Source organism: Bos indicus, chromosome 14, assembly GCF_029378745.1.
Source record: "Bos indicus isolate NIAB-ARS_2022 breed Sahiwal x Tharparkar chromosome 14, NIAB-ARS_B.indTharparkar_mat_pri_1.0, whole genome shotgun sequence".
Classification (NCBI taxonomy): domain Eukaryota; kingdom Metazoa; phylum Chordata; class Mammalia; order Artiodactyla; family Bovidae; genus Bos; species Bos indicus.
Genome location: NC_091773.1, coordinates 1,717,614 through 1,731,951, shown reverse-complemented (window position 1 = coordinate 1,731,951; position 14,338 = coordinate 1,717,614). Strand labels below are relative to the sequence as shown.

At 57.6% G+C, this 14,338-nt stretch overlaps 1 protein-coding gene across 3 annotated transcripts; it reads left to right on the top strand.

Moving 5' to 3' along the window:
• Nucleotides 1–6,554: 6,554 nt before the first annotated feature.
• LOC109568372 (cytochrome P450 11B1, mitochondrial) lies at nucleotides 6,555–14,255 on the top strand. 3 transcript variants are annotated; one of them, XR_011570456.1, is made up of 10 exons: nucleotides 6,555–6,817; nucleotides 7,192–7,347; nucleotides 8,146–8,345; nucleotides 8,440–8,643; nucleotides 8,915–9,069; nucleotides 10,482–10,648; nucleotides 11,065–11,143; nucleotides 11,218–11,415; nucleotides 11,547–13,264; nucleotides 13,361–14,255. XR_011570456.1 is itself a non-coding variant. In XM_019973621.2 (9 exons), the coding sequence occupies exons 1-9, from the start codon at nucleotides 6,579–6,581 to the stop codon at nucleotides 11,658–11,660; spliced, it is 1,512 nt and encodes a 503-aa protein (XP_019829180.2). In that variant the 5' UTR covers nucleotides 6,555–6,578; the 3' UTR covers nucleotides 11,661–14,255. The 3 variants fall into 3 exon arrangements, 1 of the variants encoding a protein (XP_019829180.2); XR_011570455.1 differs by having other exon boundaries at nucleotides 11,547–13,360; nucleotides 13,549–14,255; XM_019973621.2 differs by having other exon boundaries at nucleotides 11,547–14,255.
• Nucleotides 14,256–14,338: the final 83 nt, after the last annotated feature.

Below are 14,338 nucleotides of genomic sequence, written 5' to 3'. Positions count from 1 at the left end.
GATACATGACAATATGTAAAAACTCACAACATCTGCTGTTCTACTGACAAGACAGTGCAAACCCAGGAGAAAGCATGTAGCCCTTATCTCCTTAACTGGTATTCAGGATATAGAACTTCTTCCTAGCAACTGGTAACTAAAATAGCAGATCATCCAATAGAAATTTGAGAGAAAGGCATAAAGGCAGTTTACCAGATAGGAAATTTGTGAGGGTACTAAATATAAGAGAAGTGGCTGAACACAATTTCTCTTGGAGCAAATGATGACCCCAACAGGGATGATTAAACATTCAAAGACAACCACACCATGTGTTGGTGAGATTTTGAAGTGTGTGGGCTCCTGAGGAGTACAAATAGGTATAATCAGTTGAAATGTCTCCCACAGCCTCTGCCAAAGCAATACTTAAGCATATCTGAGCCCCCAGATTACCACTCCTGGGCACTCAGCTCCTGAAATGCTCGCATGGCCACACCTCAAGACAAGGACAAGCACGTTCACCGCAGCACTACTTGGTGTAAATTACAACCAGAACCAGCCTTAAAGTCCGCCAATAATGCCCAACAATAAACTGTCTTCATCAGAGCATACAACTGTGAGAATGAAGAACATACAACCATACACAAAGACAGGGACTCATATCACAAACATCAGTAGAGAAGAGAAGGCAGCAACAAAAACTCACAAAGCAGGATTTCATTGTTAGTGGTTCAAAAGCAGACAAACTCACATATAGGCTCAGGAACCCAGCCCCTTTCTTCTTAGAGTTGCACGGGTCTGCTTCTACTGCCTGAATAGAGGGATGTGGGGAGGAATTTGGGGCTCTCCACCCAGTTCAGTTTCCTGAGATGGATTCTGGTAGGGGCTATGTACATTTGGTGAAAATCCGTAAAGCTGTCCACATAGTGTTATGCACTTTGTGTAGAATGTTGAATTTTAAAGGCCCCTCTTTTGAACAAGGGGGAGGGGAAAGTTCTGGGAGGTGACTGAAGCCCAGGGCATCCATCTCACCCTGGAAATGGGAATAGTGACTGTAGCATGCACCTTCTGGGAAAGCTGCCAGGGGAGGGTGAGACAACTCGTGACCCCAAACTATGGATCGCACAAGCACAGGGAGGGCTCCAGCTGTGTGGCTGCTGGGTCCCTGGGAGAGTGGGGAACCCACAATCACGCTCCTGTCACAGACTTTCCCCACCCTTGGAGCTCATGTTCCTGGAGGAAAGAAGGATGTGGGCCCCTAGCACAGACCCCATGGAGTGGGGCAGGGACCTCTCACCTTTCTGACTGAGAAGGGGCTTGCCGGCCACCCTCCCACTCCCTGCCAGTGACCCTGTCTTCTGGGTTCTCTGCTCCTCAGCTGGATCAGCCAGGCCAGACTGACAGGGCCTTGGCCACATTACTGCCGTGGCTGCCAGTGTGCCAGTGCACTCTCTGAAGTGCCCCCCGTGGGACTGCAAGCCCCCATTGGAAGAGATCTTTGTTGGCTTTGCAGAGTTTAGGTCGCAATCAAGCAGAGTAGGCGCGGTGGTCCCCAGGGTGCGGAGTGTAGCCAAAGCTTGCTGACTCTAGATCGAGCCTTTGTCTGCCACTGGTCTAGTGCCTCAGATTCCGTGTGCTCATTGCACAGTCCGTCCTCAGTCTCTGGTCGGTAACTGAAGCCCTGCTTCAAGCTGCTGCAGGTCAAGGCCGCCTGAGATTACCACTGCAAGATACACTGACTTCTCACCCCGTTTAGAAATAAAACACATGACAAGTACAGCCCGAAGTTGAAGAGGTAATAGAATGAGATGTGGAAATGGCTCTGTTCGTATCAGCTCGTGTGAACTTCAACGTGGAAAAATGCGTGAGAGCTAAAGGAGGATGGAGATTTTGCATTCAGAAGGGATTTTGAAACTCAGAGTACCTTTCCTAACTGGATTAAGCAAGAAAAGAGTCGTTTCTGTTGTTTGCAAATTAAGAACACAATTCTAGATGTCAATGCCCTCCCTACTTCCCACCCTCATCATTCCCAGTAGAAAATAGAAAATATTTGGGAAATGTGATAAGAAAAGTATTACAGAACAAAACCAGACGTGGCAGGATAAGAACGTATACAATCACACAGAAACGCTATAGACCAGGGATCTCATTTTCCAACTCCAAAAACCCGGAAAGTGACAGCAAATTCAACCCAAAACGAAGGGCCTAAAACAGAAACAGCAGAGAATGGAATGGGGACGCATTGCTATGTGTCAGGTGGAGGTTCCTGTACCCAGGGGTGGGGCTGGTAGATGGATTGGGGAAGCCGAGGGACCCCATGGGTGGGAGTGCTTTGGGGCTCGGCTGGCAGAGTTGTGTCAGCGGGATTCTGCAACCTTGTTCTAGGGGAGCAGGGTCAAATGCCAGGATCTGTCAACACTGATCTGAGGCCAAGTCTGGGGCTCTAGCCCCCCACCACCCTTGACCTGCCCAACTTTCTAGAACATTCGACACTCGCCATGTTCTGCCCAGAACTTCGGGGACCTACCCCCTCCCCAAGCCCCTGACTCACTCCCCCCAACCCCTTCCATCCTCTTGTCCAGACCATCTATAATATTTTGTCTCCTTTTTCTGCCCAGATCTTCTGGAAGTTTCCCCATGGCAACCATATCTTGCCCCATATTCTGGAACCTTCCCAGTTGTGTTTGCTCAAGATTACTGACCTTCCCTGTGGCCTTGGCTTCTGCTTAGACCTTCTGGGACATTTGCCACCACACCCTTCCACCCCTACTCCCCTGGGTCCTGCCTGGCCTTCTGAAACCTTCTCCAGGGTCTGTGTTCCTTGAAGACCTTCTGGAGCCTTCCTTGAGACGCATCCTGCCAAGAACTCTGGATCCTTCCTGTAGTCCCATATCCTTCCCAGACTTTAGAACTTCCTACCCCCACCTCCCGCCCTGTGTCTTGCCCAGACCTCTTGGAAATTTGCCTGCCCTTGTGTCCTGCCCAGACCTTCTGGACATGCAAGCCTTCACCGAGCCCTAGAACCTTGGCATTAACTCCACGTCCTCAGCAGACCTGCTTTCCAATTTTCCTTCACAGTAATCATCACGGGATCTTTCCACTCTTCAGCTTCTCAACCTATTTGAAACTGTTTTCTCTGGTGCATATAAGTGTCTAGTTCAGTCCAGATACAAAGTGTATTACAATGCTGCAAACTTCTGATGTGTGTTTCATTCATTTAATATTGTCTTGCTAGCCAGTCCTTCTGTTTTTGGTCATCCTCCTTTTCGTGTGTCCTGCAGTAATTCTGTCCATCATCGTTAGAAATTCAATTGTGTGACTGTAAGCAAAGGGGACATATTCTGTCTGTTCATATTGAGCTAAGTGTGTGAATGAAAGGTAAACCTTCGATTATGTCACTCATACAATTCAATTGGGTAAATGTCCCCCTTTGTAAGAATTGGAGTTGATGTATGATACCACTTAAGTTACAGGTGTAGGATATAGTGACTGAAAGTTTTTAAATGCATAGTCCATTCATGGTTACCGTAAAATATTGGCTCCATCTCCCGTCCTGTACAACATATGTCCCTGTGGCTTCCTGTATACAGAAGAGTCCCCCACCTCTATACTGCCCCTCTCCTTCCCTCTCCCCACTGGTAAGCACTAGTTTGTTCTCTGTATCTGTGAGTTGGTTCTTTTTTGTTGTAGTCGCAAGTTTGTTTTATTTTTCAGCTTCTGCGTATGAGTGATAACATAACAGTGTTTGTCTTCTTCTGTATGACTTCCCTCTCTAGCACAGTGGCCTCCAAGTGCATTCATCTTATTGCACATGGCAAAATCTCATTGTTTTTTATGGCTGAGTAGTATTTCCCACATAGTTCTGGTGGCTCAGATGGTAAAGAATCTGCCTGCAATGCAAGAGACCTAGATTTGATCCCTAGGTTGGGAAGAGGTCCGGGGGAAGGGCATGGAAACTCAGTATTCTTGCTTGCAGAATACCATGGACAGAGGAGCCTGGTGGGCCTCAATCCATGGGGTGGAAAAGAGTCAGACGCGACTGAGTGACTAACACGTTCACTTTCTATATATTCACATATAGACTATGCATATATTCATACATATTATGCATGTGTATATATACATATATATTTCTATATGTTCATATATATCCACGTGTATATATATGGATATACACCACTTCTTCCTCATCCAATCCTCTGCTGATGCACACTCATGCTGTTTCTATATCTTGGCAGCTGTAAATAATGGTTCTAACATCTTCCCAAATTAGCGTGTTTACTTTTCTCAGATATGTACCCAGGAGTGGCCATCCTGGCACATTGCTCGTCTTTTTCTGTTGCACACAGACTGTTACTAACAGCATGGACCTTGCAGATGCTGAGATCTGTGAGGTCCCGTGCATCAAGTAGGGGGCCCCTGCCTCCTCGAGGAGGTGCCCCGTCTATCCTGGCTGGGCTCACACTGCAGTTGGCAGTCCACTCCCCTCAGAGGACGGCAAAGAGTTCAGATATCCAGGCCAGAGGATCCTGTGGTTCGACCTGTGTGGGCATGTTGAGGCAGGGGCTGGGCCACTGCTGGGGTTCCGGTTGACTCCCCCAGCCCAGGGAAAGAGGGGAAGGAGTCTGAGAACTGTATTGGGGCGCAGGCTCTGAGCCTGAAGTGGGAATAGGAAGGACCAGGGATGAAGTGTGGAGAATTCGGTACCCAGCACGCCGGGGAGGAGAAGGGTTCTGCCTGGGAACAGCCTGATACAGATATCAGGGCTCCTGGGCACTGATCTTGCCCTGGGACGCCCACTGAGTGGTACTGTTCTCCCGCAAGACCCAGGCCTGGCCCCACCGGGGGAGACCATCAGGGCAAGGCCTCCCCTCTCAGGGCCCTGGGCCTTCTGGGGCTGGGCTGGGTCCTCAGCCACAGCTGTGCCTCGGGGGACGACAGCTCAGCTGGCCGGCCCTCAGCACAAGAAGAGGTCTGCCGGGGGTGGGCTCAGGGCCCATGCAGAGGCAGAGTCCCACCTTCGGCAACATGGGGACCAGGGGCCCTGAGAGCACTCTCGGGTCTTCCTCTGTGAGGAGTCATTGTTTGAAGATTCCCCTGGGACCTGCACCTTTCTCTGAAGCTTGGCCGGTCTAGGAAGTACCAAGAGCTCGGCCCAAGTTCAGGAGCTTTTGGTGCTAGTGCAGGCAGAGGCCACACAGACAGGAACAGGTTCAGGAGGCTGGCCAGGGTGGGCTGGGCCGAGGCAGAGGCACCCCAAGGGCAGGCTGGGGCTCCAGGCTGCGTCTCAGCCCGAGGACAGCTCTTACGCCACCTGGGGCTGAGGCCCATCGTGCATCTCGGCTTGATGAGGGACCTTGGCAGTTCTGACTCATGGCCACAGCTGAATATCGCCCAAGGAAGTGTCAAGAGAGGGAATGAGTGAAAGTAGAAGAACAAGGAACACTCAGATCTTCAGCCACCCTGCTAGAAGCCCACGCGTTCCCTGTCCTACCTCCAGAGCCTGCACGGCGGTGTCATCAGGGCACCATCCCCAAATCAGGGCTGGGGCTCCTGGGCACCTCTGCAGAGGCCCAAGCATGAGGGCCCTGGGGCCCTGCTGACACAAGGGGGGCCTGGGGAGGGCACAGAAGACCTGCTGTCAATCTCCTGCTTGAAAGCAGGGCCAGGGACAGCAAGACTGACTTCCTGGGAGAGCTGCCAGGGGTGGGTGAAACGACACAGGGTCTGAAACTATGGGTCCCCGAGCACAGGGAGGGCTCCAGCTGTGTGCCTGCTGGGTCCTTGGGAGGGTGTGGGGCCCACGACCACTCCCCTGTCATAGACTTTCCCCACCCTGGGAGCTGCTCATGTTCGAGGAAGAAAGAAGGATTTGGGTCCTGAGCACACACCCCGTGGGGGAAGGGTCCTCTCACCTTTCTGACTGAGGAGGGGCTTGCGGGCCAGCCTCGCCCTCCCTGCCGGTGACCCCGTCTTCTGGGTTCTCTGCTCCTCAGCTGGACCAGCCAGGCCAGACACACGGGGCCTCGGCCACAAACTGCCCTGGACGCCAGTGTGCCAGTGGGGTCTTTGCATCCCCTAAGTGCCCCCTGTGGGACTGCAAGCCCCCATTGGGAGGGACCCTGGCTGGCTCCTGCCTCCACCCCTGGACTCAGCATCCGGCCCTGGCAAGAGTAGGCAAAACCCGGGGCTGCAGGAGATGAGAGCCCAGCCCTTCCCACTGCTCCCCGTTAAGGTCCTTGTAGAAGAGAGACGAACATACCCAAGGTCCCCTTTCATCCCTTGCGAAGATAAGGCACCCATCCATCTTGCGCCTGTCCCATACTGGAGGGGGAGGAGGCCTCTTGCCCCCACCGCCACCCCTTTGGGTCCCTGCTCCAACCCTGACCCATTCCCAAGAGCCACCCACCAGCAGGCCTGGGTCACTGCCGGACCCGGTGCCATCGATCTCCCTCCTCCCGCTGGAGGCCTTCAGCGTGAGCGCAGCCCCAGGCTTCCTGGTCTGGCCCAGAGCCAGTCTGGCCTGTGACGTGATCAGATCGCCTGGGCAAGCAGGCCCGGTGAGATAAAAGGAAGGGGCTGAGGGGGTGGGGAGCAGCAGGATGGCACTGTGGGCAAAGGCCAGGGTGAGGATGGCAGGGCCCTGGCTGTCCCTGCATGAGGCACGCCTACTGGGCACCAGAGGTGCTGTAGCCCCCAAGGCGGTGCTGCCCTTCGAAGCCATGCCCCGGTGTCCTGGCAACAAGTGGATGCGGATGCTGCAGATCTGGAAGGAGCAGGGTTCTGAGAACATGCACTTGGACATGCATCAGACCTTCCAGGAGCTGGGGCCCATTTTCAGGTAAAGCTCTCCCCGCTCACCTCAGCGAGAACACCCTCACGTTCTGTCCCCCTTGGTGCCTGAGTCCCACTGGGCCAGGGCTGTGCCACATCCCACTGCCCACATCCCGGCAGGGGCACCCGGGCCGCAGGGAAGGGGCAGGGAGGGGGCTCCTTGGGGCAGGTGTGCGTCTCGGCCACCGCAGACTGGGGCCCTTGGCGAGCAGGAGCCCTGGGCGGCTCGCTGCTGGGAGCACAGAACGCAGACCCCAGAGGAGAGGAGGCTTCAGTGAGACCGCGGGAGGGCCCGCCTGCTCTGATCCAGCGCCTGGCTCTATGGAGCGGGGACCAGGCAGGACACGGCCCCTCAGCAGACCGCAGAGCTCTGCCCCACAGGTACGACGTGGGAGGGAGACACATGGTGTTCGTGATGCTGCCCGAGGACGTGGAGAGGCTGCAGCAGGCGGACAGCCGTCACCCTCAGCGGATGATCCTGGAGCCCTGGCTGGCCTACCGACAGGCTCGCGGGCACAAGTGTGGCGTGTTCTTGCTGTGAGGGCCGGTGGGGGTGCGGAGGGAGGGGCAGGGCGGCCTGGGTGCAGAGAGCACGTGGGATGGGGAGGGCCTCAAAGCGAGCCTGCCCGAGGCCCACCTGGGTGGGTGGGGAGACGGTGCCCACCGGCTCTGGATCGGGCCCGTGCCCCAGGCAACTTGTGTGCCCTGGAGCCAGGTAAGGGGCGGGCCACAGTGGGAACCCTCCCTGCAGGGCCAGAGGAGGGAGGGTGAAGCCTGCAGAGGCCTCCGAAGGGCCTTCCGGCTGGGTGCATGTCTCACTTCCCTCAGGCCCCCAGGCCCTGCTAGCAGCCCCCCACGGGCACTGGGCCCTGTGTGGGGAACACAAGGAGAGGCACAATTGGATTCTGCCTCAAGGGGCAGGGGCTGTGTGGGGAGGGGAGCGGGCAGCCAGTATGGCAGAGGCCTCGCCCACTCTGGGGCGCGGTGAGAGCAAGCTGGGCCAGCTCCCAGGGGCTCAGCCTCCTTCCTCACAGAAGAAGCCTCCAGGCCCAGAGGTGGCCCAGTGGGGAGGTGCGTGTGGCAGGCAGGGAGCCTGCGATTCTGCAGACACCCCGGCAGCAGTCTCAGCCAGAAGCCCCTGTCTCAGCCTGGGTGAAGTACAGGAAGCTGCCCCGAGGAAAGAGGTGCCACCGGCATCCCAACAGGGTCAGCCTGCCCCTGACGACCAGCAGGCGGCTCCCTGTGTGGCCTGTTTCGCTCTGGAGAGAGGAAGGTGGGGTGCAGGTCAGGGCCACTGCTGACTGACACCCTGACACTCCGCTCCCTACTCTACAGCAATGGGCCCCAGTGGCGTTTGGACCGACTGCGGCTGAACCCAGACGTCCTCTCGCTGCCAGCCCTGCAGAAGTACACGCCCTTGGTGGATGGCGTGGCCAGGGACTTCTCCCAGACCCTGAAGGCGAGGGTGCTGCAGAATGCTCGGGGGAGTCTGACCCTGGACATCGCGCCCAGCGTCTTCCGCTACACCATCGAAGGTGTGGGCTGGGGAGGCAGGCGCACCTCAGGGCGTGGGGGGAGCTGGCCCTGAGGCCCAGGCTGCCTGGGGCTCAGGAACCCCTCATCCCACAGCCAGCACCTTAGTCCTTTACGGGGAGCGGCTTGGCCTTTTGACCCAGCAACCAAACCCTGACAGCCTGAACTTTATCCACGCGCTGGAGGCCATGTTGAAGTCCACCGTGCAGCTCATGTTTGTGCCCAGGCGCCTGTCACGGTGGATGAGCACCAACATGTGGAGGGAGCACTTTGAGGCCTGGGACTACATCTTCCAGTATGGTGAGGGCCGGAGCCCGGGCCGTGCGGTGACTAGGGACCCCGGGGCCCCCTCCACTCACCACAGTCGCAGAAGGACTGAGGTCCCGGGAGGGGCTTGTGGCTTCGTTATGGTCCCAGACCCATCGGCAGTGATGCTGGCCTGGGCGGGCCTGAGAACTGGGGCAGGACGTGGAGAATTGGGGGTATGGAGGAGGGTAAAGGGCAGGAGGATGACAAAGAGCAGTGCTTCCCAGCGCCAGACCCGGGGCTTCTGTCGCTATGCATCCTGCAGCCAACAGAGCCATCCAGAGAATCTATCAGGAGCTGGCCCTCGGCCACCCGTGGCACTACAGCGGCATCGTGGCAGAGCTGCTGATGCGAGCAGACATGACCCTGGATACCATCAAGGCCAACACGATCGACCTCACTGCTGGGAGTGTGGACACGGTCAGGCCAGCACGCAGCCCTTCCCATAGAGCAGGGAGCTCCCCTGCCTCCAGGCAGCCTCCTCCCAGGGCAAATGTCTCCTCCACGCCCCTCCCCAATCTATGCCTCCAGCTTCCCAAAGGGAAGGAGTCTATGGTGACCCACATGAGAAACCAGGCTCCAGACAGAGTGTAGAGTGGCCGGAGGCCTGGGTACCTGCAGCATCAGAGGTCCCCAGGGTCCTGGGGGGAGGGGAAGGGCTGAGGTTCGGCTGCAGAGTCACACTAGAGACCTTTTCCAGGGACAGAGATGATCCTTAGGAGGTGACTGGCTAATGGGAGGGGCAGCAAGAGGTTCTAGCATGTGGGGGAGAGAGCAGGTGGCAGGGAAGCCAGCCCAGGGGGCGGGCCAGGCCCAGGGTGTACAGTGCAGCTGAAGTGTCCTGCCTCTAGACCGAGCCTCCCTCTGCCAGCATCTCTGAGGGCCAGGCACCCAGGCCCTGAGCTGAGGTGCGGGCTTCAGGTGAAGACACTCCCTGAACCGGGGCTGTGATGCAGCCATAAGGTGAGAGAGGGTGGGCCAGGCATGTGCCTGCTTTGGGAAGGCTTCCTGGAGAAGAACAGCTTTCGCTGAAATTGGAGAGACCACACAGAAGAGGAGGCCCGGAGGGCAGCAGGCCAGGCCCTGCAAGAGCCGGCAGCGAGGAAAGGCCATGAGGCTGAGTGGAGGGAACAGGGCAAGCGGGCAGAGGAGGGCAGACAGGGTCAGGGCCTCTGTCAGGAAGGGCCTTGCACACCCGGCCTGTATCCCAGGCTAGAGGAAGCCAGTGTGAGGAGTATCTCACTCAGGCATCGGGTCCCTCACAGGCCACAGGGCAGAGCACAGTACGGACTACAGCTCAGGGAGCCCCAGGGAGGCCCAATCTGCACGGCAGCGGATGCCAGGGGCAGGTTACCTTGGGGACGACATTTAGGAGATACCGAGCTGCCCAGGTCTCCAGCTGGATAGCGGGCACCACTCTTTGCACATGGAAATGATCCAGGAGGAGGCAATGGCTGGGAGTCTGGGTGGCCGGTTCCTGCTAGGACCCTGTGAACCGACCTGCCTGTGGATGCCCAGATAGACCTCAGCTCCTCAACTCTGCCCACTTAGTAGATGCCAAGAGTGAGCCCCTCCTGGACCCAGAGGAGGAAGAGAACCTCAGGTTCTGAGGTGGCCAGAGGAGGCCTGGGTCTCAGTGACGTTGGGGGCGCCTCCCCTGAGGGATTCAGGGAAAGCTGACGAGCTGGTTTTAGAATCTCCAGGACTCCAGGTCTGGGCTTTGTGGTCTCCGAGCATGCAGGTCCCCTGTCCCCAGAGGACCACCATCTTTCTGGGAGAGGCTCTGGAGTGGAGGGGCACGGCCTATACCTGGCCCTCTGCGCCCCCTGCAGACAGCCTTCCCCTTGCTGATGACTCTCTTTGAGCTGGCTCGGAACCCGGAGGTGCAGCAGGCGGTGCGCCAGGAGAGCCTGGTGGCTGAGGCCCGGATCTCAGAAAATCCCCAGAGGGCCATCACGGAGCTGCCTTTGCTGCGGGCGGCCCTCAAGGAGACCTTGAGGTAGGCGAGATGGACCTGGACTTCCCCACGGCCCTGGCCCCGTGCCTGCAGAGCCCTCTTGCTGGGCTTGACGACGGATCCTGGGGCTGACAGCTCCTTTGCCCAGGGGTGCACACCCCTTGTACCTCCTCTTCTTCTCTCTTGGGGGAGCCTGGTGCTTCTTCCTCCGGGATCCCACCTCAGTGTCCTGATGACCTTGTCAGTCACGTCCTCGCTGGCTTGGGGAGCTTTGGCTTACTTGGGAATTGGAAGGGAGGAACGCCTCAGGATCTGGGCTTCCCAGTGCCAGGAGTGACCTGTGAGGGTCCGGGGTTGGGAGGCTGCCCTCAGGCTATATGCACTGGGCTAGGAAGGCTGCAGAGGGTGTCCGGAGCCCGGTCACAGCTGAGGACCCTGCTGGATGCTCCTGTGCGCAGGCTGTACCCCGTGGGTATCACCTTGGAGCGGGAAGTGAGCTCGGACCTGGTGCTGCAGAACTACCACATCCCAGCTGGGGTGAGTGAGGCCCTGGAGCCCCGCCGAACTTCACCCAGGGGCCAGCTGACATTGGCCCCTTCCCGCTGCTGCAGACGCTGGTGAAGGTCCTACTCTATTCCCTGGGTCGAAACCCCGCCGTGTTCGCCAGGCCTGAGAGCTATCACCCCCAGCGCTGGCTGGACCGCCAGGGCTCTGGAAGCAGATTCCCGCACCTGGCCTTTGGCTTTGGCGTACGCCAGTGCCTGGGGCGGCGCGTGGCCGAGGTGGAGATGCTGCTCCTGCTGCACCATGTGAGTGGGCCGCGAGGGGCACGGGTGGACAGCCTGGCCGGGGACCCCTGGCTTCGTTCTGGGGCGCCCAGCCTCAGGGCCCTGGAAGGCAGGGCAGGCTGAGGCCAGGCGGAACCCTGCCTCTGTCCTAGGTGCTGAAGAACTTCCTGGTGGAGACACTGGAGCAAGAGGACATAAAGATGGTCTACCGCTTCATACTGATGCCCTCCACCCTGCCCCTCTTCACCTTCCGGGCCATCCAGTAGTCGTGTCAGCACACTGCCGGGCCATGCACGCTACAAGCCCTCTGCCGGACCCCAGCCACACCTCTTTTCTCCTACAGGCCCTGACTTTTGAGTCACACCACTGTGCAGCCAGCACTTTGCACTCATGGAACAGCACAGGCCCCCGTGGGTCAGGCTTGCTGGCCTGTGCAGCAAGGCCAGGGCAGAGCTGGGGATGAACCTTGGTGGCAGGTCCTGGTCGCATGCCCAGTCCCACCAGCTCTTTCTCCAGCAAGGAGCGCTGTCTGAGGGCCCTTGACCCCAGTCACCCCAGCACTAGCCCCAGGCCCCTCGTGTGGTCATCCAAGCGATGGGCCTCAGACCGTACCGTCTGCCTCCCTGTCCACTCTTTATACCTCCTGTGCTAAACTCTGCTCCAGTGCAAGAGCTGACAACTTGGGCGTGCCCTGTCCTGATGGCTGCCATTTCAAGTGCCGTCCCCTTTGCCTCCAGAGCTCTGGCATGGACTTGCCTTCAAGCTGGGTTGTTATCTGTCTACCTAGCCTCTTGGGCTCACCCTGGCAGTGCCAGTCGTCTGGGATTGTGGCTGAAGTGCCCAGTCCAGGCCTGGACAGGCAGGTCGTGAGTCAGGTTTCCTAGAAGAGACGCTGCCAAAAGCCAACCTGGACATCAGGGTCAATGATACTCATCTGAGAGCACGAGGGATGGTGAACCCCTCTGGCACGAGGCAGGCCGGCCATAGAGAAGCCTCTAGAAGAAGGGTGTGGGGCCACCTCTCACTCCCTTCAGTAGAGCCAGTCTGAAGTGCCCACTACCCTCTCACAGTGACCCACAGTGACCCACAGAGGGACCACCCTGATCTCAAGGCCCGAAGAGGTTTGAACCACTGACAGCCAACTGGGATCCCCTCGTTGGCAGGAGCAGGCAGTCTGTCCCATCCCACCTAGGGCCAGGTGACACCCCAGGTAGAAAGTGGGCCCAGAGGCAGGATGAGGGGCCGTGGGGTCTCTCCACTCTCCCGCCCTCGCCACCCACAGTTCATCTCTGAGGCACAGGCAGGCCGAGCAGGCAGCAAGGTGTGAGGAGTCGTGTTTCTGGCTGTACCAGCCCTGCCCCTACTGAGGGCTGGGGGGTCTCTCCACTCTCCCTGCCCCAGTGAACTGCCCCCCAGGGATCTGTTCAGTGCCAAGATCCCTGGAGGAGGACAAGAGCTGCACACCCCGTCACCACTCCAGTCCATCCGTGGCCAAAGAGGCCTGCGGCCGCCAGTGTGATCTTCTCCCACCCCAGACAGGACTGTTGAAAGGGACCCAGAGATTCATGGAGGAGGGAGGAGGTTCCAGCCTCTGTGGTCACACAGGCACAAGCTGGAGCCCTTGCCCAGCACACAGGTCCAGCCTTCATTCCCTCTGAGCCCTGAGTTCTTCCTATGGCAATTCTATAGTATCACCATTTTGCTGGGCCCCCTGAGGCACCGTGAGATGGGTTTTTGGGAAGTGCTGAGTTTTCTGGCTCAACTGGCACTCAACCTATCCGATCCTTCTCCCACCACTCAGTGGCCCTCCTCTGCAATGAGTGGAGCAAGTGTGGTGACAGGAAAGGAGTGAAAACCTAGTCCCCTCGTGGTGAGTGTGTGTCATCGTGCGGAGCTTGGCACATGTGGATGCTTGATTTTCACGGCAGCCTGAAGAGGCACGTGCTCCCTCATTCCCATTTTGCAGGTGAGAAAACCGGGGCTCAGAGAATTCGCTCATCTGGAAGAGTCTCATGGCACTTCCATGGAAGGGGTACTGCCTGAAGCCGTGAGGACCGTCCGATCTCTAAGGCCCTCGTTAAGGAACTTGGTTTGGTAGTGCTCACGGACATCGTGGAGACAAACTCCAGCTAAGCATCTCTGTCTGCTTTCCAGATCCTCTCCTGGATTTCCCTGTTTCTCCAGATTTCCGCTTTCAAGTCTATGGAGGGGCCCCTTTTTCTTGATCTGGCGTGGAATTTCCCGTCTTGCCGTGTGAGGATCTGTCCGGCTCTTTCTGACAACCTTCCAGGTTATTGCGGTCTCGAGTCTGCTGTGTGATCCTCATGATTCTTGCGCCTCTTCGGGCCTTTCAGTGTAGCTGCAGTAGTGCCTTTAAGAAGCCCGATGCCAGGAACCGGAGCGCCCTCTGTGCTCCCTGCTGCTGGGGTCTGCCTCGGGGCCCTGCCATCTCTTGCCCAGCGCTGTCGCTGTCCTGGAGCCACTCTGTGCTCACTGCTCAGCCCGGGTCTCCTCTGGGCTGACTAGTGTCAAGCCTAAACCCCCTTGAGGGCCTTGTCTCGGTTCTCGGGAGGGAATGGGGATCCGGGGCTTTGTCCTCAATCCACCTTGCAAAGCTAGGCTCGCTGCTCGCCTGATGGTGCTGAGGGCAGCTTGCCGTGTTGGTGTAGTGTTTTCAAGGTCTCACCTCCAGGTGGGGCTCTGTGACAGCCTACAGGGGAGGGAAGGGAGGGGGTGGGAGGAGGTTCCAGAGGGAGGGAACCATGTATACCTGTGGCTGCTTCATGCTGAGATATGGCAGAAGCCAACACAACACTGGAAAGCAATTATCCTCTGATTAAAAATAAATACATTAAACAATACATGCAGTGACAGGTGTTTCAAGTTCAGCCTTCTTTTAAAAGCCTGGCCTCTCCGCGGGGTTCCAGTTGCGATTCCTAATCTC

Bases quoted from the DNA above. Each gene is read 5' to 3' on its own strand.
- LOC109568372 (XM_019973621.2), top strand. From the start codon at position 6,579: ATGGCACTGTGGGCAAAGGCCAGGGTGAGGATGGCAGGGCCCTGGCTG. The intron at 8,644-8,914 runs GTGAGGGCCGGA...TGCATCCTGCAG, and splicing joins GGACTACATCTTCCAGTATG to CCAACAGAGCCATCCAGAGA. The intron at 11,144-11,217 runs GTGAGTGAGGCC...CCGCTGCTGCAG, and splicing joins ACTACCACATCCCAGCTGGG to ACGCTGGTGAAGGTCCTACT.